Consider the following 23,096-nt stretch of genomic DNA (forward strand, 5'->3'; position numbering starts at 1 on the left):
AGGTTGGGTTCCAAGCAACTAATGAATAATACGGTAATGCCTGGCAATTATGAACATTGCACCTAGTTCCTCACTGAAAGAGAATAAACAAAGGACGCGTGATCCACTTTGAACCACTGGACGAAGTAAATAAGTCATGCAATACTTTGAGTTATTCGGTATGCAACCTGTCACACCTTACACAGAGGGCACTGAATTGATAAACGAACGTGTACATACATGCGTATGAAGAAACAACACTTAACAGGAAAATGCAGATAACAAGAGGTGCAAACTGAAAGCGGCATATTGCAATCAGAAGTTTCCTTGATGGATCTCAGCAGGGTCAACAATTTTGCATGTACCCTTTATGTGAAGCTTTCCAAACGAAAATAAAACTCTATGTGAAATCTAGTGTACATGTTGATTCATCATTGCCGCTTCATTTTAATTGGGATAATGTTCCCTGAATTTAAATTGTGGAGATTGAATCTGACTAGGTAGTTTCTGCACGGAATTTACGAAATTTCCCCGGGAGCTTCCTTTGCTCTCTAATCAGTTCTTCATCAAAGAAAAACTCTGGATTCATTTCACTTGCCCTCTGTGCCTGAGAAATCAGGATGAGAGAAAAAGTTGAAAACATAATCATGAAATTAACACATGAGCTAGGTAGGACATAAAACACAATAGGCCTGTGAGAAAGAAAGCATTGGTTAGGTGTTTGTACCTCCTCTTGTTGTATAAGCGGCCTAATATCAAAGGTGATGACAGGATGAAGGGGATGGACATTAACTGTCTGCCTCAATGCAACCACTGCATCCTTCACGTCTGCAAGTGTGACACCATGACGATCAATTCCCACAGTGACCTGCCCAAGGGATAAGAGGTTCAGCAGGCCGAAGTAGAAATCGCCATTGCCATCATCTTTTTCCTTCTTGACATTGAAGTTAAAGAGAACCCCCTCAACCTTTGGAAAAGCGCCTCGCTGAAACACTATCTGCCTGGGTGATTCACAGTATAGTGTGAAGCTTGTTAGATAGTGGAAACCATCAGCGCCAATGGACAGCACCTTCGGCGTTTGCTTGGCACTCCACAACCAGAGACGACGAAGAACTGGCAACCTCCCAAGGATCAGTAGGTCCTCCTCTCGTAGTTCCACGAAGCCAATTACCAACTCGGCGAGGTCCGAGAGACACAGTGGATCCCTCTTTATCCACTCCGGCACCCCAGAGAATGCTCCGCACCTGACCGACTCAAATGCGCGGAGCTGCTGAGGTGGCAGCCAACTTTTCTCCAGGAGATCCATGGAAGGGAAATACCCACGAATAATTACACTTTGGATATTTTTCAGGTGACGTAAAGACTCAAGAAAAGCTTCCCCATACTCTAGGCTTGCATTACGCTCAAACTTAACTTTGAGCTCCCTTAGCATTGATAGCTTGCGCAACTCTTTCACAATGTTTAGGGTGGCACAGATCTTTTTCAACACTTCCATGGATGTAAGATTTCCCAGCCCATCAGGGAGGCTCGTGCGGTAACCATTAACAAGTAGACACATCAATCTTCTCAGCTTGCAGATACTGGATGGTAATTCTTTTAGGTTGGAATTGTATCTTACATCCAACACCTGCAAAAATAGCAGATTTCCTATTCCAGCTGGGAGCTGGCAAATATTTGTACCGGCAAGACCAAGGTACCTTAAGTGAAATAAATTCACAACATCCTCGAGGTTAAGGTTTTTGCTTTTCCCCAGATGACATCCATTTAGATCCAATACACGTAAAACATCAAATCTCGACAGTGACATCATTTGATTAATAGCAGGTGGAAAGGTAGTAACAGACCTCACTTGTGATTTACTCATGAAAGCAAGTGGCTTCCTTTGATCATCTTCATTTCTATTTTGGATTGACAGCCTGCGAACATTGACGGGTGAAGATATGCCGCAACCACCGCTGTGATTCAATATAGTAACAAAGTTTTCTTCACTAGACAATGAACAGATTAGGCCAAGCACCATATCATGCAGACGGCAATGTGTTACATCACCTTTAAAATCTATGCACGGCAGGATCATGCCACTATTTATCAGCTCAGTAAAGTAACTGCGTCCAACCTCAAATAAGCTATCATCTGAATTTTTATGTTGGATGAAACCTTCGGCTATCCATTTCCATATCAAGTCATCTCTATGGATCTCATGATCTTCTGGATATATACTTAGATACAATAGGCAAGTTCTCAGATGATAGGGTAAGTGGTAATAGCTTAGGGACAATATTATCCGCATGGTCTTCACATGAGGACTATGTTCAAGTCCAGAACCAATATAGGCACACACCTTATCCCACACTGCTTGGTTTTGGATTTTACTAGGTACATTCAATACACTAGCGATGGTAATGATAGCTAGTGGTACACCACCACATTTATCCAATATCTTTGTGGACGCTTCACCCAAATGTCGAGGTAATTTATCCTCAGAACCAAATATTCTTCCACAAAATAAGGTTTTTGAGCTCTTTAGATTAAGGGGATTTATCTTAAAAGAACCACCAACATTTGTAGCAATATCAAGGTCACGAGTTGTTGTGATTATTCTGCTTGCACAACTATTCTCATTCAAAGCATGTTTGATTTCTATCCATGATTGTAGGTTCCATATATCATCAATAACAATGAGGTACCTATAGATGTGTATGAGTTGTAATATTTGAGAACCATATCAAGAAATGAATAAGGATAAAATGTGTATGTTAATATAAGCAGCATGGGCAAAAATAATAAAATTCATGGAGAAATAAGACAAGGATGAAATAGGGGTTAAATGAAATAAGACAACAGAAAACGTGAAATTTAAATAAAGAATGCAATTGTTTCTAACTATTTGTACACATGTTCTATTCACCGTCTTGAGCAAAATGCATCGATGCACTTCACAATCACATCAATGAAAGTACATACAAACTATATATGAGAAAGCAAAGAATGATCAATACCTCTTGTTTCGGAGGAACATTCTGAGTTCATCAATGAGCTCTGTTGCATCGCGCGATGCTTCATTGATGTGGGCATAGTTTTTCTTATCAAGCTGATGTAGCATCTTCCTGAAAATCCCTACCATATCAGGAGTCTGCGACACGGAAACAAAGGCCGTGCAATCAAATTGTGGTTTGAGACTGTCATATACAGCTTTAGCCAAAGTAGTTTTGCCCAAGCCTCCAAATCCAACAATAGAGACTATCTCTATTTGGTCATTTTTGTTTGTTAACCTCTTGATTAACTCATCTCTTGGCTCATTGATGCCAACAAGGTCAGATACATTGTTGTACAAAGCAGGTAGACGAGGATCAAAAGTTGTTGTTGTAGCAGCTACATTAGCAGCAACAATACCACTGACCCTGTACCTCTTATGTTGTTTGGCCACATAATTGACTTGGTTCTTGATGTCCTTGATCTCGTTGGCGATCTGATGACAAGATTTCCAGTTGGTGAACAAGCCAATAATATTATCCCCAAGCTGTTTGATCTTGTTGGAGTTGGGGTCAGAGCTCTCGCCATTGACATGCACCAGGAACTTGTCTACAACGTCTTCCATGTTGTAGGACAGCTCCCTGAGCTCCCCTGCCCAGATCTTGATGCCCTCCTCAAGTTGGTCCCGTGGCACCTCTGCCACCTTGTGAAGAGCAGCACGCATGATCTTCATCTCTTTCTCCAGAGACTTGATGTCTTCCTTGACGCCCTTCTGCAACTTGTACTCATTAAGGAGTTTGCCAAGCTTGGGGAGAAGGGAGCCCATGGCCCCTGTTACGAGATCCATGAATACTCTCTCTTTCTCTCTCACTCGCCCCCTTCGTTGTTTGGTTGACAAGTGCCAATTAGGCTGGTGTGTAGGAGCGGTGGTATGCATGGATTGCTTTTTATAGATTTCAAACTTATAGTGTATATACGCATATAGCTAGCTTGAAGCATGTATTCAACTACCAATGGGATATATATATATAGTATGAAGTACCCAAAAAAAAAGGAATATGTTCATCTCGACCAATTTTCTTGCACGGAGAGACGTGGGTTTGTTTCTATGCAGAGGTACGCAAATTGTAAAATAATGGACACAATAATTTAATACACATACCGTGTTTTAGGTCAAGCAGTCTAGTGCTTGCCATCGAAATGCTGACGCAAATGTCCCTTGCTATGATTAACTACACACCACCATTTAGATAAGAAAAATTACCGGGTTCGATGTATCTAGCTAGACAGCCGTCATCATACTTGCCACTATAGTCAATTAATCATGCATGCTCGCTGGATGCGGTTGAATAAATGTATTTAGACGGTCGTCATTATACACTATTTTATAAATGCCAACGTAAGGTTTGGAACCGATTGCAGCATAATCTAATTAGTGACGTGTCACCTTATCTTTTCGAGACATCGTGATATGATCACCATTTTAAACCACAAACTGGATCCATCACATATATATATATCATGTCTACTCAATCTATTGAAGCATATATAGTTGTGATTGTTGCAGCGTCATTTTTATTTTCTCGTCTTAGAGTCAACGCACTCACTGACTTCGACTTAAATGGTTAAAGCGCTGGCCTGTTCCTTTGTATTAAACACACCTTGGCGTGTTAGGTTAGCTAGCTAGCTGTATGTCCCATCAAATTATATAACGTTAAAACTTGTAACAATATAATGCGCTAAATCAGCAGGTGAACTGCCTCGACAGGCCTATTCAAACAATGAAACAACTATTCATAAAAATATGTACACCAACTATTTATAAAAAGATGTACACTACGCCATGAAATGTGCAGGCCACCACGCATAATTATCTTTAGGTCGATTATATGAGGTAGAATCTTGAAGTATGAATCGATGGTGAAAACTACACCGGTAGGTAGCGGCCGGTAAATTTCCAGGTTACTATTACTGGATCCTCACTCACTAATTGAGATGGTTAATGTTGAAGGTTTCTGATAGGTATGTTACGTATGTATAACCCCTCCCATGCTAGCCTGAAGGGGAGTAGACACCATAATCAACCAACTTGGTCAGTACTGATTCAGAACGACGAGACTTTAGTTACCTGTGTGCCGCGTACCAGTGAGGGTGAGCCGCCAGGGCCAAGGGGATAGCCGGGGCCAAGATGAGCCCACCACGTCACTCCACCATTCGACGGGATGCTTGGATGCCTTGGATGGAGATCGCCGATGTTGACGGCACCCCGGGCGTTGGCCCCGCATGGACTTTGGCTGCAGGTTTTCTGGTGGGGCATTTCCTCGAACACGTTGAGGGCTTAATAGCCGCACTGGAAGGCCATGGCCTGGACCGGGTCGGTACGCGGACAGGCGCGCGCTTCTGCACGCCGAGGTAGATGGGCTTGCACATGAGTACCGCCACGGTGGTCGGACGGTTGAATCTGATGCGGTTGCCGGCGGCGCGGAAACGCTCGAGAAGAGATATGTACTATCTATTTTGACGGGGGAAACAGTGGCGCGGTGGCGCCCGAGGGCGTGACGACTGACCAGACCTTGAGTGTTGTAGTCTCCAGAGCAGCACGGCCCCGTTGGCGTTGGTGGTGACTTCGGTCGCAATTTCAACGATTTTACGGAATACAGTCTCATGACGATTCTAGGGTGTGTTTCATTTTTGCCAAGGTTTGCCCTACCAAATGTTTGGACTTTGGATGGCCAGAATTTTGGGTTGACTGACCATGATTTGGACAACGTTAGTTAGAAAAACGAACGGTGAAGTAGCATCCCTGCAAAAAAAAAAAGTAGCATTGACATGCCAAAAAATTGGCAACTGTCAAGCATACACCATTTTTGGGTAATGATAAAAAGCAAGCGGTAGGGGTGCCCACAATATCCAAAATAGCTAGAAAATAAATTAGAACACAAGGTAATACTATATCACAATTATGTAGGAAGTACAGCAACTAAATTTATCACGCGAATATAAATCTCCAAAAGTACTGAAAAATTGTCTGGCCGGTCTACAAACTACACTAATAAGATTATATAAATCTCCAAAACTGCCCAAAAAAAAGTATTCTTGGCATTTCACCAGGGGCAGGTTTGTGTTTTAAAGCTTCTAAATCAGTCATCACCGAAAGTGGTCTTCTTCCCTGCGAAAGAAAGGACAAATGTATGGTAAGACTGGTGGTTCTACCAATGAAAAGACAGCTAGAGCAATTTGCACTTTCACATAACAGAGTCAACTTACCCTTTGCTTGCACCAGTTTCATAGTCCTTCGGACTTGAAACTCTTGTGATCTCTCCACCTGAGCTAAAATGTTGCAGAAGTGAACTTCTGATCTGCCAATGGAAAATAGTAAGCGTAATACAAGAGGCATATGGATGTCAAACAGATGTACCCAAAAAAACATGTTTAGCGCTTCAAACTACCTGATCCTCCCCAAGAGCTGAATCAAAGCATCTAATAAAGACAGTACTGCTAGAGCTGTGATCAGGCTTCTTGTAAGAACTGTTCTCCCTCCTGAACACAGAAAATTGAGGGTCAATAATGATTATCTCATCACAGAAATTTTTAGGAAGATAACACACACACATACAGTGGGATAAAAAGTCAACCGAGAAGGAATAATATTGCCAACACCATCACTGCGCCACTGACGGCACTAATCAAGATAAATGTGAAGGCACACAAATTCTTTACATACCGTGGTAAGGCTTGCTATAGCATAGGTTCATCATAACAAAAGAGTTTGCTACTTTCAACACATGGTTTATGTGTCCAGCCATCATGTGATTCGAGTGCCTCGTGGAAAACCAAAAGGGTATATCACACTGGCACGATTGTGCCAGTGGTGGCAAACCTCAGCAATATGTGCATCGCTGATGGCTGCAGTCAGCAAAGGTAACAATTACTTTAAGCAAGAAGAGGGCAAAGGTACTGAGTAATAGTAAAGAGAAAATGGTCCAGAAGTGTACCTTGGAAGAAGACACTGTTGATTAATTCACTCGCTCACTATTAATCCTGACCTTTAGCTTCTCCGTTGCTGCCATTCTGCATTGTGAACCTAGCTCCTCACTGCAACAGGATAACTGAAGGTGTCTGAGCGAAGGTGGGAGGCCCATGTCTGGAAGCCTTGTGATGCTGCTACAATGAGTGATGGATAAGCTCTCGAGGGAGGTCAAGTTATGTAGGTTTGCAGGAAGCGATAAGAGTTTCGGGTGTTTCCAATATGTAAGGTCTTGCAGGGAGGTTAGAAGCTGCAGTGCTCTCTCTTGTTCCTCTGTTAGGCTCACCATGCTGTCTTTCGGTTCACTATCCCAAGATGTGAACTGTAGGTGCGTTAGAGATGTGAGCTGTTTGCAGAAGGGCATAGAAAGTACAGACGCGTCACTAGCCTCAAGAATTCTCAGTCTAGACCAGATTTCACAAGCCCCATGCTGGTGAGACACGAGCTCCAAACAGGAAGGTTGGCTGGGGGAGTAAGATAGTCTCAAGGATGTCAGGCTTCTAATGAGCTGGAAGCCCTCAACCGAAGCAAGAAACTCACAGTTTCTAATTTCCAAGTCTTGAAGTGTTGTGCAGCATCTCAGCTGTAGAGACGTCAGTTCTGGACTTCGTGATATCATTAACCTGGTGATGTTGGGGAGGCAGCTTAGGAGACCAGACTGGACCCTATCTGTGAGCATCCAGATCCTAAGTTCTTTAAGAGAGGGAGGGAGAAGCTGAATTTGACTTCCATCATTCTCTTGCTCCTGCAGTTTGAGCTCCCATGTACAAGACAGATCCGGATTCATCTCCATATGCAAAATTCGAAGGGAGGTGAGGAATCGCAAGCCCTCCAGTGCAGCCAGCTGGACACACCCCCAGATTCGCAGCTCCTCTAGGGCTGTACAGGAATGCAGCTGTACATACTTCAAACAAGGGCTGTTCGCGAGACTTAACCTTTTGAGGCAGAGAAGTCCCTCGGGAGTGAAGGACTGATAATTTTCTTGGAAAGAACTTATCGACAGGCCTTCAAGTGATGGCGGGAGTAATCCAACATCCATGTTACCATCATCTTTCCTTTCGCCCATGTGACCCACCAGCGATGAGACCAGCTTGGGGCAATCTTGAAGGACTAGCTCTGTAAGGGAGGTAAGTCCCGCGAAGTGTTTGTTACCCCCAACGAACTCCAGATCCAGGCTGCGCTGAATCCATAACCTCTTGAGAGAACACAGGAGATTATATGGCAGCTTCAATTGATGTTCATCTTGGGATGACGTCATCACTCCTGAAACCAAACTGCTGGTCCCTTCGGTTTCTGAAAGTTCACTGATTGATAGATACTTTATCGCTGGACATGCAGTTAATTCCAACACCTCAAGGGACTGCGTTTGTGAAAGCATTTGTGTTAGCCAGCTCCCTGTTAAGCCGCATCTGTCCATGACGAACAATTTGAGAGATGGTAGCAGAAGGCTTCTTACAGACCTACTATTTTCCACAACAACTCCTGACATAATGTTTGACTTGGCCAGATTTGGGCAGTCGTATATACTTAAATTCTCTAAGGCACTGAGCTGGCTGAAAACTTCACTTGAAAGAGATACCAGATTTGGACACTTTCTTATGTGCAACGATGTTATGCCCCTAAGGTTACTGAATGCCAAGAAACGGTCATCCAACACACTCAACTCATTAGATTCGATACTGAACTTTCTCTGTTTTATACTCATTTTTGGAAGTGCCGGAACTCCCATGATGGACAACTCAGAAGACGGAAGAGGATGTGACACTATCAAACAAGGGCAATCATGGATGGTGAGTCTACGGATACTACATAGCCATCTCTTTTGATCTCCTTGAGAAGGTAAAAATTGCAAAGATGGAGAATCTGTTAGACTGCCACAAATTTCCAGGTTTGGCATTTGAATCAACACTAACTTCTCCAGAGAAGGGACTGCCAACTCTCTCACATCATGTAGGCCCATCAGCTCCAACTCCTTGAGGGCCGCCATTTCTCTTAGTGGAAACATTTCCCACTTGCTGCAACATCATTTATCAAAGTAAGTGCCTAAGAATTCGCAAATGTACTGAACAGGAACAAAATTGAGAACAAAATTATACATTATTTGAGGACAATGCTCGATGGAGAGTTTGTTGAGTGACGGAAACCACGATTTCTGCTCAGCGTCGAAAGAAGAGTAACTCTGGAAATGAGTGCACTCATTCAGTTGAGGGCAGTTCTTGATAATCAAAACCTTTAGATGGGAAGTCAATTCCATTCCATAAGAACCAACACATTTTTCCAATTTTGGCATATCGGTCAAGATCAACTCTTCCAAGGAAGGAACTGCGACTACCATTACATTTAACATCCTGATCAATGCCAGCTTCCTAAGGAAAGGCATTTCAAGAGTTGGAAGAATTCGCCATTCCTTGCACTTCTCTAAATGAAGTATCTGCAGTGAGATAACTGAAAAGTTACCGGAAAGCCAGGTTGGGGAGGTAGCACCACCGTATCCAGTTATTTCTAGAGTTTTGAGGTTCTCGTGTGGTTGAAGACCTTCAAGCACATCTTTTGCTGTTTCAGGTTGAAGGGACATGCTGCTATCCTCCCATGACAAGGACAACTTGTCTAGATGCTCTTTATCTAACAGCCTGGCCCCACTCGCCTCTTCTTTAGTCTTCACATTTTGAAGTTGAGAAATTTCAAGTACTACAAGCACATTCATAGACTGAAGTTGTCTTGTCCCAAAACTGCCAACATTTTGAACCTTGAATCTTAGTTCCTGGAGAGAGGTCATTTTGCCAACACAAGCTATTGCACGATGCACTTTCTCATGAGAAACAAGATGGCGCAAATTAACAAGATTATGCATATCAGTGGGCACAACAAAATTGCCTGAAACACCCACGTCCAATACTTGAAGGTGATAAAATCTTGTCAAAGCTTGAGGAGACACATTGTACTTGTAGACTCTGTATAACCATGTTTGTGTGCTGGCAACACAAACACATTCAAGATAGCGAACATGGCATGGATTTAACAAACTGATTATAGAGCTGATGTCAGCACCTGTCACAAAACAATTTAGGAGCCGTAAACATTTTGCCTCCTTGCATAAAGTACGCAAGGACTCCAATAAACTCATACTGCTTCGCCCAAATAACATCAAGGTCCTCAATTTTGGCAAAGGGCCAATCTTCTGAAGTACTTTCTCAAACATCTCAGTAGGAAAACTGCCACGGTCTTTATCAAAAGCAGTAGTTATGATTGACAAATGGCGAACCCTTGGTCGAATTGCCTCAGCTTTCAATCCATGTATAGTAGCACATTCATGTGATGAAACTTTACCTGCCAATTCATGCATTAGGTCATGCATAACATAGCGTAAGCCAACCTTTTGGAAGAAACCTAAATCCACTAATCTATCCAAATATTTCTGCCCTGTTTCTTCCAATCTCATGGTAGGGTCTTCACACTGCACAAAATTCTGTGATATCCAAGCACAGACCAATTTTTCTCCATTAAATTGGTAGTCCTCTGGAAACAAAGAGCAGAATGAGAAACAGCGCTGAAGGTGGACCGGTAGGTAATCATAACTGAGCTTCAAGATGGGCAAAATGTCATCAGCATCTTCTTGAAGAGATTTCCATTTGTCTTGGACTGTCCTCCAATGCTTATAGCTAACACATGTATTCAAAAGTGCACCAACACTTTGTGCAGCTAGTGGGCAGCCCTTTAATGCTTTAGCAATCTGTTTGCCAATAGATTGCAAACTAGGATGACCCTCGTACTTCTCATTACCAAATGCAAATGCCTTGAATAAAAGCCAGAAGTCCTTTTCATCCAGACCATTCAATTCAACTTCAATCATTGTTCCTAGCAATTTTGCAACTGATTTTCTTCTAGTTGTTGCTAAAATCATGCAGCCACTTACTTGACTATGCCTCAATGGGGCTAACAGTTCATCCCATCCACTCTTGTCCCTGTCTTCCCACACATCATCTAATACAAGTAGAAATCTTTTGTTTCTGATGTACTTCAAAAGGATCTCCTGTAGTACATTAAAATTGCTTATATTTTCATACTCTTGTCTATCTTTACATACATGCTCTAAAATCTCAAGTGTAAGTCTTCTTTCAGTGAAGTCCGTGGATACACAAACCCACATTTGCAAATCGAAATGATCTGTAGTTCTTTGATCACAGTATACATACCTAGCAAGTGTCGTCTTCCCAACACCACCAATGCCAACCACTGGCAACACATTCAGATCATTACATCCCTTGTTTATCAACATGTCTATTATCATGTCTCTCTCTGCATCTCTCCCATATACCTTACTTTCAATTGGAACAGAGGTTGTCATGCGGGCATTCCTAGCAATAATCCGACTCTCACTTGGTGTTGTAATGGGGTGAGCGATCACAAGCTGAAGAACTCTCTGTACAGCATTGCCAATAGTGCACAAATGATTCACTATTCTATTGATCCTCTTAGAAATGTCATGTTTAACCTCAATAGTGAGCAAGGTGCTATGAGCTGGCCCCTCATCTTCCCGTTTCCTCTTTCTATCGCATGATGCCCAACTAGTTACTTGTCTTGTGGCATTGTATACGAATTCAAAAGCAGAAGATGGAGTGGATGATGACGTGTGGCTTCCTTCGGGATTAAAACCACTAGGAACACTAGAACCATTTCCTGCATTAAAAGAAGAAGTTATTTGGGGACAAGCATACGAAAGCCACTTGAGCAAAAGCAGATATTATCATGTAACTGTTAATCTGCTAATAATTCACAAAAGTTACATGGTGTACAGAAGTCCTCTACTTTTCTCCTAAACATATAGTAACAAAAAATGAATCGTTGAAAAAAGATCATATCTAAGCAAGAGATAACTGAAAAGTGGTGCCTAACTGCCAATGATATGCGGCTGCTCTTAGAGCATTTCTAGTCGCGTCCCCCAAAGGGTTTTGGGGCGCGCCGGACATATTTTGGGCCCCGGTCGTGCGCCCCAAACGCCCCTTCTGTCCGGCGCGGCCCAATACTGTGTCCGGCGCCCCGAGCCTGTCCCCGCTCCACAGGGGACGCTCCGGGTGCGCCGGACAAAGTGAGAAGCGAGGCAAGGAGTGGCGGGACCGACGCGTCATTGACACACTGAAATTTAACCAGTCTCCCGCCACATCGTGCCTCTCCCGCCACAACCCGCACTCCTGCCGCACATTTCCATCCTGCCAAAAGATTTCATTTCTCCCTCCGCCACCGCTACTCTCTCCCAGTCATAGCGCCGCCGACATGCCCCAAAAAAAGTGGCCAAGAAAGCGGCCACCAAGCCACCGGGCAAGGAGCTAGTGACGAAGGGGCCGAAGGCGCCCTTCGCAAAGCCGCTAGCGCTAGAGGGGTACACAACTTCTACAAAGGCATGATCCTCGGTGACATCGAAGCCAAAATGGCGGCGGCCGAGGCAGCAGTAGCAACCCCACCCTCGGAGGCAGAGCCGGCACCAGCAGGGGCGTCGGCGACAGCGTTGCTAGTACACCTAAGTCGGCGGCATCGGTATCGGCATCTGCATTTGCAACGGCGTTGGCCTCAGCATCGGCGACGAGCAGCCAGACCGGGCAGAGCACGATGAAGTCGTCGTGCTCGACGGGCCTACGTCGACTCAGGATGCGCCGTCGGCGTAGCCGAACCCCTTCTTCTAATTTATGTTCAATTTGCACCACTGATCTGTAATACGATCGCGCGTCCAGTACTTTGATCGCGACGACTTCAGCGGGAACGATCTCTTTTGAATTAAACTATTTGAATTTATGTTTGGGAGTGGTTTTGGGGGACGCGGCTGGGCAGCGACGTCCCCCAAATGCGGCCAAACGCTCGATCCGGCGCCGTTTGGGGGACGATTTGGGGGATGCGACCGGAGATACTCTTAGCTTTTTAGAGATAAGGCCTTAGCCCAGCTTTAAATTAATGACAGATACAAACGTGCTTACAAACAACTCACAGGAACAGGCAACACAAGCAAACTAAAGATCGAAACATGAACATCACTTGGAACGCCTACACCACAACTAGACATCGAGGAGAGCACCACGAAGGCAGAGAGAGCTTGGGGAGGCCACCGGACCGTGTCGTCATCCGCACCCACTGGGCAAATCTAGATCCAACCTCCACCGTATCCGCCTCCGGAAAGAGACCCCTTGTCCCTCGCCCTGGATCGAAGGGCACCGTACCGTCGGGAGGCGAAGGAGTTCCCCCAAGAACACAGCGGAAAAGATGGAGCTAGACTGCCAAAGGGGAAGCCATTAGAGACGGCAGGGAACATCGCCGAGACCACCACCATCGCCAGAGCAACCACCACATCAAACTGAAGTTGCAGGAAGACGCAACGAAGAAGAAACGAAGGAAGAGGGCACAACCAGCCCCCACGGATGAACAGGACCACCATGGCATGGCCGCTCGCCAACCCAACGTCGCTACTACCGTAAAGGGGAACCCTTTCCCCTTTCACCCAGGCTCGAGGGCGTCGCCACCGGCCAGCAGGGGCAGTTGTAACACCCCAACTTTTGCAACCTTGTTTATGTGTCCAATGTGCAAAAATCAAGGGGAACAAAAACTTTTTTTTCTCTAGTGTTGACATGTTTTGATTGCAATGCTTGTCTGGCTTTGTTTGTTGAGTGATAATAGCTAGTGCTAAATGAAGTACCTCAACCCAAATCTTCTAGTCTCAAGAAAAACACTCATGCTATGGTCCCTCTTGTATTACTTTAATCTACTCTCTTCAAAAGTATTTGAACTTTTTGACACAACACAAAATCTCTTTTGTTTTGTCTTTTGACTCAAAGTCTAAATTCAAAAGGTCTTGACAAAAATATTTTATTTAAATTGGCTAGGGTCACTTAGATAATAGTATCACAATATGGGTTTCTAAAATTGTTGTTGACACAAAGTATTTTCCAAATGGCATACCCCTACTTTGTGTGACATTAAATTTTTATAAAAGCTTTTATATGCAGTTTTGATTTCCAAACGTAAAATGGAGTGATCATATTTTTAGTTTTATTCGACTTTGGATCATACTACTCTTCTAAAAACCCTCTCTCATCTCAAAGGTTTCAATTAAACTTTTTATCTATTTTAAATCAAATAAGGGTCGTAGACACCAAAAATAATTAGAGGACTATTTGATATGTGATCAAATATCGTTGGCATTTTCCTTCCCAATAATATGTCTCATTGATCAATCAATCAGCATCCCCACTTCATCTAGTCATGATCTTGTTAGATGATCATTTGGCCAACAAATGAGTAATCTCCAATTGTATTTCAACCTCTCCAAGATCATCCAACTCTATGTTAGAAAACATTTTTGACCTAACGATCTGATGTCTTGCACACCTTCTTTTTTTCATCTTACCTAGACCCCACTCTTTGAGCCTTGTCTTTAATTAAGAGGCTAAAACAAAATATCATCTATAAAAATCAATACTATGCCCTATGGCAATGATCCAAATTTCAAATTTGGAGTTTCCCTCCAAATTTCCTAAAAGCCCTAAAACCCTATTTTTTCCCTACCGTAACTTCAAAAACTATTATTTCTGTTGTCAAACTATTTTCAAAACCTTTTCTCAAATAAAAATAGGAAATGTTGCTGATATGTTTTATCACTACATTTCCATTCAAAAATAATTTCTAGAAAATTATTTTTCTTTATTCTATTTTGCTATTTAATAAAATGCATGGAAATGGTACATACACCATTTCTTGCACCTTTTTTATTACCAAATAGTTTTGAGAAAAACCTACTATGCACTGTTATGCAAGTAGAGCATACTTTGAACTCAAAATATCATCCTCCTACTTTCAAAAACTTCAAAATCTTTTCTAATGAATTTCATTCAAATTTGACCTTGGGCATAGAAAGTGTTTCAAACAAATATGAACTCAGTCCAAAATTGGGCGATACCATTTGGATATAAACTAAGCCCCTATGATCTATCCAACGACATCATATCATCTACCAAGTCATGATCTTTAGACATGATCAGTTGATCTTTTCAAATTAGTAATCTCCTCTTCCTTCTCAATTTTCTTTCATCGGTATCTTTCTCAAATTCAAGTTTTGAACTTGCCATCATAAGCATTCCCAGCTTAATAACCTAAATTTCGCATTTGGACTATTTTTTTAGCCATATATGCATGGCACGAATGGAGTGCCGGTTATGCCATGCACCCCTCCCTTTCTCCATCTCCCTCTTAATCTTGTTGATCAACACCATCTGAACATCTCGACCCTACAGCACTCCTCTCATTCTACTTGGTCCACCTCCCCTCATGCAGTGCTTCAGTACTCCTTTGGAAGTTTCCCTTTGGAGTGAATAAGAGAGAGAGAGAGAGAGAGAGAGAGAGAGAGAGATTGAGGTCGTTGCATGCCCCTCACCAAATCTTGGAGGATCCTTGCTGCCACTCTCACCTTTCCTATCCACCCTATACCAGCACAAGACAACACCCTTCTACACACCCCTGCACCCCTACCCCGCTGCCCTAGCAACCCTAGCACACCCCATCATTTGTCTCTCTCTTTTGGACACCAAATCTGGGCAACAAGGATGAGACTGTCCTGGCTCCCAGGGCTGCGCCACGGAGACGCCATGTTCCTCCTTTTTCAGATGCGCATGGTCCCGAGGCCATCTGTGCCCCACAACGGGCTCGCCCGTGCTCTGCATACTCGTGATCACCCATACCGGGAGAGGCCGATGCGTTCCCAAGCGACCACATCTCTTTAGTCTTGTCCCGCACTGCAAACCTGTAAGACATGGTATCGTAGCGCTATATGGTGGTCTACACCTCTACCTATCCCTCTCCTCCGCCTTCTGACACCTGTCGAACACTAGCGTGCACCCTCGGGCACCATCGCGTTCTGACCATTCCAGCAAGCGAACTTCCTTCCTTCTGGTAGCAGGGCACCCAGCTCACGGCACCGTTCACGATGCCACCACCCAGCTGCTCAATCGCGCTAAGCCTCACGCCCCCGACCATATGCACCACGTCCACCGAGCGCCGCGTCTGGTCGAGCACGACCACGACCCTTCTTTATTAATCTCACCCGACACTCTCCCTCTCTGTTTCGTTCTTATCCACCCTCACTCGTGCCCGAGGCAAACCATTGCGCTCCAGAACATCTTCTTCCTCGGCTCCGTCTGCAGCCCCGCCGCGAGCACGTCGCCGTGCATGTCACAGCCATCACCCCTCCATCCCTTCTCTCTACTTTATTCTCCTGTGTGTCTCTCTCCGTCTGGCCCTCCTAACTCGTCCATTTACCCTCGCAGAAATCCACTTGGCGGCTGGGCTCCGTCGTCGATTTTTGTCCGTGCGGTGCTGTTCCCGTCGCCACCCTCGCCGTAGATCCTTCGGGCGCCCAGGACCGCCCCTTTGAGGACACGGCGCGGCGCCCAGATGCTCCGGGCCGTAGCACCAATGAGCCTTGCAAGGACACCGATGTTCCTTCTCTGACGCCCGAGCTGCTCCGCCTCTCCGTCACCTCTCCGTCGTCGCCCGTGTCGTCGACCTGGCGTCCGTCGACGCGTTCTTCTCGACTAGGGTGACCACCTTCGCGCCGCATGGCCATCCGTCGCGTCACCTCTTCTGCCCACGGCCGCCGCTGGTGAGACTCCACCTTCCCTCCGTCGCTCTGTCGCCGTCACGCTGCTCGCTCTTGTAAACCGGCGTGGGGCGTCGGATGTCGATCCGGCGGCAGCATGCAAGCCTGCCTCGTGCATGGCATCAGGCCAGCGGACCCCGCTCATGCCGTTTGATTCCCGCGATCGGCCGCCCGCGAGGAAGAACTTCTGGGCCGGTCCGCCTCGGATCTGCTCGGCCCGGCTGAATTCAGCCCCTTCCTTCTCATTTTCTTTTTCTCTGAAAACTAAGCCCCAGACTGTTCAGTTTAAATTCACCGAAAATTCATTTTTATTCCAAATGGCCTGATTCAAATTTCGGCGTGATCTTATACAAATTCTTAATCATCTACACTTGCATGCATGTGCTTTACTGTTGTATATCTGTGGTCATAAATCAAACACTAAAAAGTTATTGTATCTGCATTTTATTTATTATGTGATTTGTATGATTCATTTTTGCATGAGGTAAATTTTGCTGTGAACTAGATGTAAATACCCTTCTTTTGGCACAGGCCCCACATGCAGGAGCTTCCTGGATGTTGTTTTATTTGCAAATCAAATTCTGTCCAGAGAACCCCTTCTTGATTTTTAGTTTGAAAAATACAAATAGTTTTGAAGCAAACCCAAGTGCTACTGGTAGATATGATTGTAGGGTACTTTTGTGCTAAAGGAAATATTTTTCATAGTGGTAAATTCTTTTACAAATCAGAAAAATGCCAAACTAGTGGGGTTAGGTCACATTTAGTTTCAGCTTTCCATGGGTATGCTTGTCTCTGGTTGGTGATGCTCTGATACTGGTGTGCCTAGCTATTTATGTGCTCTGGTTCCTGCCTTGTTTAATTTGCCTAGATTATTTAGAAATTTATTTGCATGTGATTCTTGTGCAAGTGTGTTCTAGATGTTGTTAGCTTTCAGTAGGTATGCTGCATGCATTTTTCTGACTCACATAGAGTTTTAGGCCATTTAAATGGTTCCTAATCCATTTCTGGTTTTATAAAGTCTTAACTACTGTTTTAAAAAGCCAAATTGAGTGAATCCAATTTCTGTAGCTTTATAAAGTCAAGCTTTACTCTCTGTGATTTTACCAAATTTTTGTGTGCATTATTCTGGAGTGGCTTGTTAAATTGGTGTTCGTGCTTATTTTACCCATAGGGCAATTGGGTTGTTTTTGTTTAAAATGTTTTGTAATGAACTTTGGGACCAGATCCTTTTGTGGTGGTTTCCAAGATTCATTACCTACCAGTATTAGTGCGGATTATATCTTGGTGTGAGCTAGAGCCTTTTCGAGTAGCGGTAAAATCAGCCCTTTATAAATAAAATGGCCATCTGGCCCTAGGTGCTATTTATTTTGTATGTTTAGTGCCTCTGATTGAGTGGTTTGATACTGGTTTTGTATGAGTGGTTGATGCTATGGCCATGTGTTGATTGTTCTCCCTTTTCCTTTGCGACGTTAGAATGCGAACGCTATCGGAGAAGGAGATGATCTTGGTGAGGAATTCGAAGAGGAAGAAAGAGCAGATGATTCATGAAGATGAAGTCCATGGACATATAGCCAACAAAGGCAAGCCACCACTTGATGCATCTCTGGTCTCATATATCTTGCTCTTGCATTATTACATTTTTATAAAGTGCATGTCTTTTGTTTGTTATATCGGTGGTTAGTGCCACCCGGAGTTTTACTAATCCACCCTTAGGGTGCAGCCCTCGTTGGTACCTACTGATCACACCTTTATTAGTGATAGGGTGCTTATCACCTTGTTATCCTTGTCGCCATTTTTCAAAGATGAATTGGACTATAGGTTGGGAGCCCTGGAAAAATGGTTATGAAAATGTTTTCCGGAAAGAAGTTTTTCAAAAACCTTGGAATGGGGTAGCCCTGCCCAAGTGTGGGTTTATGAAAGGAAAAATGTTTATGGAAGGAAGATTTCCTGGAGGCAAGTGCAGAAAATAAAATGTTTTCGAAAACTTTAGCGCCTAAGTACTCACCCGGACTGAAAGACAGTGCAACCATGGACGCTTCGACCGGGTTTCTTCCCATGAGAAGGGACGCAACCCATTTGCATGTTTAGGTACACGGGTACAACCTATGAGCTCCCATTAAAAAATGCCTAAGTGGTTGGATGGCATTCCGGAGGGTCGGGTGTGCTGGGGACTTTGCTACTCCTGGATAGCCTCCGGACTTTGGTGTTGGGAGGTACAACTTATTCGGCATGTCTTAGGCTAAGGCGAGCAGGTGAAAAACTACGATCGGGTACTTGTCGTGGCATATGTTGTTATGCAGGGATGATGCCCACACGATGAGTATTCGGATCTTGTGGGAAAAGTGTATAACCTCTTCTGAGTGAAAACTATTTGAATAGCCGTGTCCGCGGTTATGGACGGTCGGGAAGGCTGTTGCTTAGCCTGAAGAGTTTTGTTTTATAAAAGTGATTTCTCAAAAATGTTTCGAAAAAAGGAAGCCAGTGGGACTGGTGGAAATGTACCTGGGAGGTATGGTGGAAAAGCTGGAATTGTTGGAATGGCCATTTGAGATGGCCGGAAATGGAAATGGCTCATCCTTACCTATTAGTCTGAAAACAAACTGGTTTACAAAAAGGTTTTCGACAAAGATATAGAGATGTCATACTCTCGAGAGGAACTACCTCTCGCTCCTTGTCGCCCTAGTTAGTGCATGTTCCTTGCTAGTGCCAAATTGCATATCCTTTACTTCTCTCTAAGGTGGTTTGCGAGTACAATTCATAATGTACTCGTTGCTTTGTCACTGGCTGGCCAGACTTGGTGGAGTTCGATCGATGAAGAAGGAGTTGACGACGTCTATGCGAGATAGGAACGTCTTCCCAGTCAGTTGCATGTAGGGTTATGGCATGACTTGGGCTATGCGAACGCTTTCGTATGAAGTATTTCTGCTGTGTGATTTGTGTGATTGGTGATCTCGTGCCATTGCGGCTCATATGTAAGTATTGGTCATGTGACCAGTTGTAATCTGTTTATTCGGTATTGTAATGGATGATGTATTTGATACCAGTTCGGTTATGCTTTAACGACACACTGATCATGGGATCGTAAATGTGTATGCATAACGGGTGTTTCGAACAGCTAGTCTGGGGCCCACAGCAGTGGAGCAGCATAGCATCAAACCCGGCACCTGCCAGTCAACACGGGGAAAAAGCTTCGCCGAACAGAGCAAGTCGCCACAGCCACCTCAAACCACCATTGTTGACCCACCTCTGCAGTTCCCAAGACGGCGCCTTCGGGAAGGGGTCCGACGTCGCAACGTTGCCGCCGTCCGCAAGGAAAACACCGGGCTTTCGCCCACGCAGAGGAGGGTAGTGAGAGTGGTACCTCGACGAGGCCTTCAAGAAAGAGCGCGGCGCCGGCGGCGTCGTCCTCGTCGTGGTTGCCCAAAGGTTTCCCTCGGTACCACTAGACAGCACCACCCTCTGCCCAACACCTAAATCCGGTGGCCGAAACCACCGAGCTCAAGATCTGGTAAGGGACGAACAAGTCGAGGAGGAGGAGGCTTCATCTTCAGCTCTGGCAACCGGGTCGGCGAAGCAGACCGGTGCCGCGACCCTCAACCTCGCCGCCCGCGCGGCCGGGAACGACGGCTAGCACGCAACCACGGCCGCCGCCCGCTGCAGGGCCGACGCCGTCCACACCTGCCCAGGGCTGCCGCCCTGGCTCCCAGAGCCCCCACCGAGGTGGCCGCCGGCAGGGAGAGCCCACCGAGCAGCAGCCACGACCATGGCGAACCTCGCGCGGCGGTCCTCCACCTAGCCGCCGCGGGAGGAGCGGGGGCCAAGATCCCTGCCGCCCCCTTCACCGGCGCCGCGTGCTTTGACAGCGGTGCCTCTGGGGGCGACGAGGAGGAGGGGAGGAGGGAGGGCCAGCGGCAGAGCGCGCTAGGGTTTGCTCCCTCGGTCGCCAGGAGGGGGCGACGCGAGGGGGGCGGTTCCACCAGTAGTCGATTGTTTTTTTTCTCGAGATGCTCTTAGTTGCACAGCAAACTATAGGCAAAGTAGTGATCAAAATCACGACAATATAAAAAGAAGCAGAAAGCAACATAGATGGAAGACAAGTGAAGCACCTTGTTCGATCTGTTGCTGGAGCCGGTAGTAGTCTAGCTCGTCCATCACATCCTCTGAGTCATAAAGCAGCTCACTGAGATCATCCAGCGACTGGGCGAGAGGCTTGTTGTCAATCCTCCTTCCCTCGGCAGCAGCAAGAACCATTTCCACGTTCTTCATCTCAAACTTGAGCTTCTCCACATCTTCATCAAGCCCGACTTCACGAGTCCATGCTTCCATCTGTCCAGTGAAGAAGCTGCCGAGGATGCTTTGCACCATCCATCCTATTGCTGCGTCAACTACCGTGCCAACAAACCCCGCCATCTCCCTACCGCAGCACAGCAGTGGCAGGAGCAAAAGCAAAAGCAGGCCTTGCAAAGGGGGGAAACAAAACAGAAGGATTCAGAGGGGAGTAGAGCAATAATGCATCGAAAGGAAGCAACTGGGAAGAGCCAAACTACGCACCAAAACCAGCTAACTTTACCAAGTAACAATAGGATCCCTCCAAGCTTCAGTAGACGCACAGGCCCTTCTCATGGCAGCTCAAAGCAGGTCCACACAGCCGTGAAATATGGGAGCCCTTGAGTCAGGTATGGCTCCACACAGTTGAACTGTTGCATGACTGCAATAAGCACTTCCTCCTTACCACTGAACAAAACGTAGCTGTCAGCTTCCAAGTGCAGAGCACTTTCGTAGAAAAGAGATGTGAGTGGGATCCTGCTTAAATACCACTTATAGTTCATTTTGTCATTTGCAGTGCAAATTTTGTCTTAAAAATTACACTAAAAATAACAAAATGTACTATAAGTGTGATTTAGGTAGGATCCCACTTGATACCTTAGTGGAAACTGAGCTGCTAACAAACAGCACGTTAGCTTGGTCTACAGACAACGGATGCCAAGGAGGCAAGATGTGGTACAAAATCACCAGACTTTTGTTACCTGTGTCAGTGTGCTGCGGACCAGTGAGGGTGACCCGCCAAGGCGCCAGGGGAGACCCGTGGGCAAAGATGAGCCCACTAGACGACGGGATGGTGGGACGGTGATCGCCGACCAACGCGTTGGCCCTGCATAGACTTTGGCTGCAGGTTCTCGGGTGCGGCATTTCCTCGAACACGCCCAGGGCGCAGCCGCGCTGGAAGGCCATGGCTTGGACCGGTCGGCATGCGAACATGCGCGCGCACTTCCGAACGCGAGGACGGGCGCGCCCATGAGGCCATGAGTGCCGCGGTGGCAGTGGTGGAAAAGTTTGAGAGGAGTTCTCTGTATGGAGTGGGTTAACAGACAGTTGCGCGGTGGCGCCGACCGCCGGGGCCGAGGCCGTGATGGCTGATGAGACGAAGAGTGCAGTTTCCAGAGCAGCACGACCCCGTTGTTGGTGAGTTTGGACTAATTTCAACGATTTTACACGGGCAGTCCCATTACAATTCCTAGAGTGTGTTTTGTTTTCGCACAAGGTTTTGCCCTACAATGTATTTAGATAACGATTGATGAAATTCTCAGAAATCACGTGAATCCTCACAGATCCGTCAACAAGAAGAAGAGAAGGAAGTGAGGCGGCTACATAAGCGGCAAGTGATAAGATAACCAGGCGACGCGGGGGGTGAAACCCTAACCTCCCCCCGCCGTCGCCCCCCTCCGCCCTCCCTCCCCCCTCGCCGCCCCTAGAGGCGCTGCCGGTCGAAGACCACGGCGCCGGTGAAGGGGACGGCGGGGATCTCGGCCCTCGGCCCCTCTGAGCGGCCACATGGAGGGAGGTCGCCGCGCGTGGCTCGCTGGTGCTGGTGTCGCCGCCCGTGGCCTCCCCGGTCCAGGTACGTCTCTCCAGGCCGGCGGCTCCTCTGGGGGTGGGTGCTGGTGCGGGTGTGTCTGTTGGTGGGGGACTCGGTGGGGGCTTTTGGGCACCGGAACGGCGACTTCGGGCGATAGTCTTCGGCGTTGTCTCTTCGAGCGGCGGCCGTGCGTGGCTCGCATCTCCGGCCGTGAGGGCTGCGGCGTGCCCTTGGATATCGGGCGGCAGCCCTGGGCAATTTGGTGGGCTCGAGCGACATCGCTGCTCCAGGGGTGGACATCGTCGCCTGGTGCTAGACTGCTACCGGTCGTGGTTACTCGGGTGATGCGGTGGTGGTGGTGTGTAGCACCTGTCTCTTGTTGTCGCCTCGCCATGCTCTTGACGAGGTGATGTGCCATTTCCGTGGAAAATGAATCTTCTTTCCTAGATCCGAGGTTTGTCGGGTCAATCTGTGAGATGGGATGGACTGTGGCGGTTTGGATAGGCCATCGCCGATCTTGGAGCTCTTGCTTGCTTGATTGGTGCGGTCGGTGTCGGCGATGAGCTTGGAGTAGGTGACTCTTGGGATCAGGTCGCCTCATCTCCTTGGGCCGGCAACACATGAGG

The 23,096-nt window shown here is 46.2% G+C and overlaps 2 protein-coding genes across 4 annotated transcripts; both read right to left on the reverse strand.

Annotated features, from left to right (window-relative positions):
• Window positions 1–175: 175 nt before the first annotated feature.
• Window positions 176–5,602, reverse strand: LOC139836185 (disease resistance protein RGA5-like). 2 transcript variants are annotated; one of them, XM_071826778.1, is made up of 4 exons: window positions 2,979–5,602; window positions 947–2,666; window positions 707–847; window positions 176–586 (listed from the first exon to the last, which is right to left on the reverse strand). In XM_071826778.1, the coding sequence occupies exons 1-4, from the start codon at window positions 3,887–3,889 to the stop codon at window positions 476–478; spliced, it is 2,883 nt and encodes a 960-aa protein (XP_071682879.1). In that variant the 5' UTR covers window positions 3,890–5,602; the 3' UTR covers window positions 176–475. The 2 variants fall into 2 exon arrangements, with proteins under 2 accessions (XP_071682879.1, XP_071682878.1); XM_071826777.1 differs by having other exon boundaries at window positions 707–2,666; window positions 2,979–5,599.
• A 266-nt stretch (window positions 5,603–5,868) lies between these two features.
• LOC127329672 (uncharacterized) lies at window positions 5,869–22,066 on the reverse strand. Of its 2 annotated transcripts, none has more exons than XM_071826776.1 (9): window positions 21,641–22,066; window positions 21,165–21,347; window positions 20,720–21,070; window positions 9,076–11,656; window positions 6,948–8,994; window positions 6,677–6,858; window positions 6,402–6,492; window positions 6,220–6,306; window positions 5,869–6,121 (listed from the first exon to the last, which is right to left on the reverse strand). In XM_071826776.1, exons 3-5 carry the CDS (start codon window positions 21,021–21,023, stop codon window positions 6,969–6,971), a joined length of 4,911 nt encoding a protein of 1,636 aa, XP_071682877.1. In that variant the 5' UTR covers window positions 21,024–21,070; window positions 21,165–21,347; window positions 21,641–22,066; the 3' UTR covers window positions 5,869–6,121; window positions 6,220–6,306; window positions 6,402–6,492; window positions 6,677–6,858; window positions 6,948–6,968. The 2 variants fall into 2 exon arrangements, with proteins under 2 accessions (XP_071682877.1, XP_071682876.1); XM_071826775.1 differs by having other exon boundaries at window positions 6,220–6,311.
• Window positions 22,067–23,096: the final 1,030 nt, after the last annotated feature.

The sequence above is a fragment of the Lolium perenne genome, chromosome 2 (genome assembly GCF_019359855.2).
Source record: "Lolium perenne isolate Kyuss_39 chromosome 2, Kyuss_2.0, whole genome shotgun sequence".
Taxonomy (NCBI): domain Eukaryota; kingdom Viridiplantae; phylum Streptophyta; class Magnoliopsida; order Poales; family Poaceae; genus Lolium; species Lolium perenne.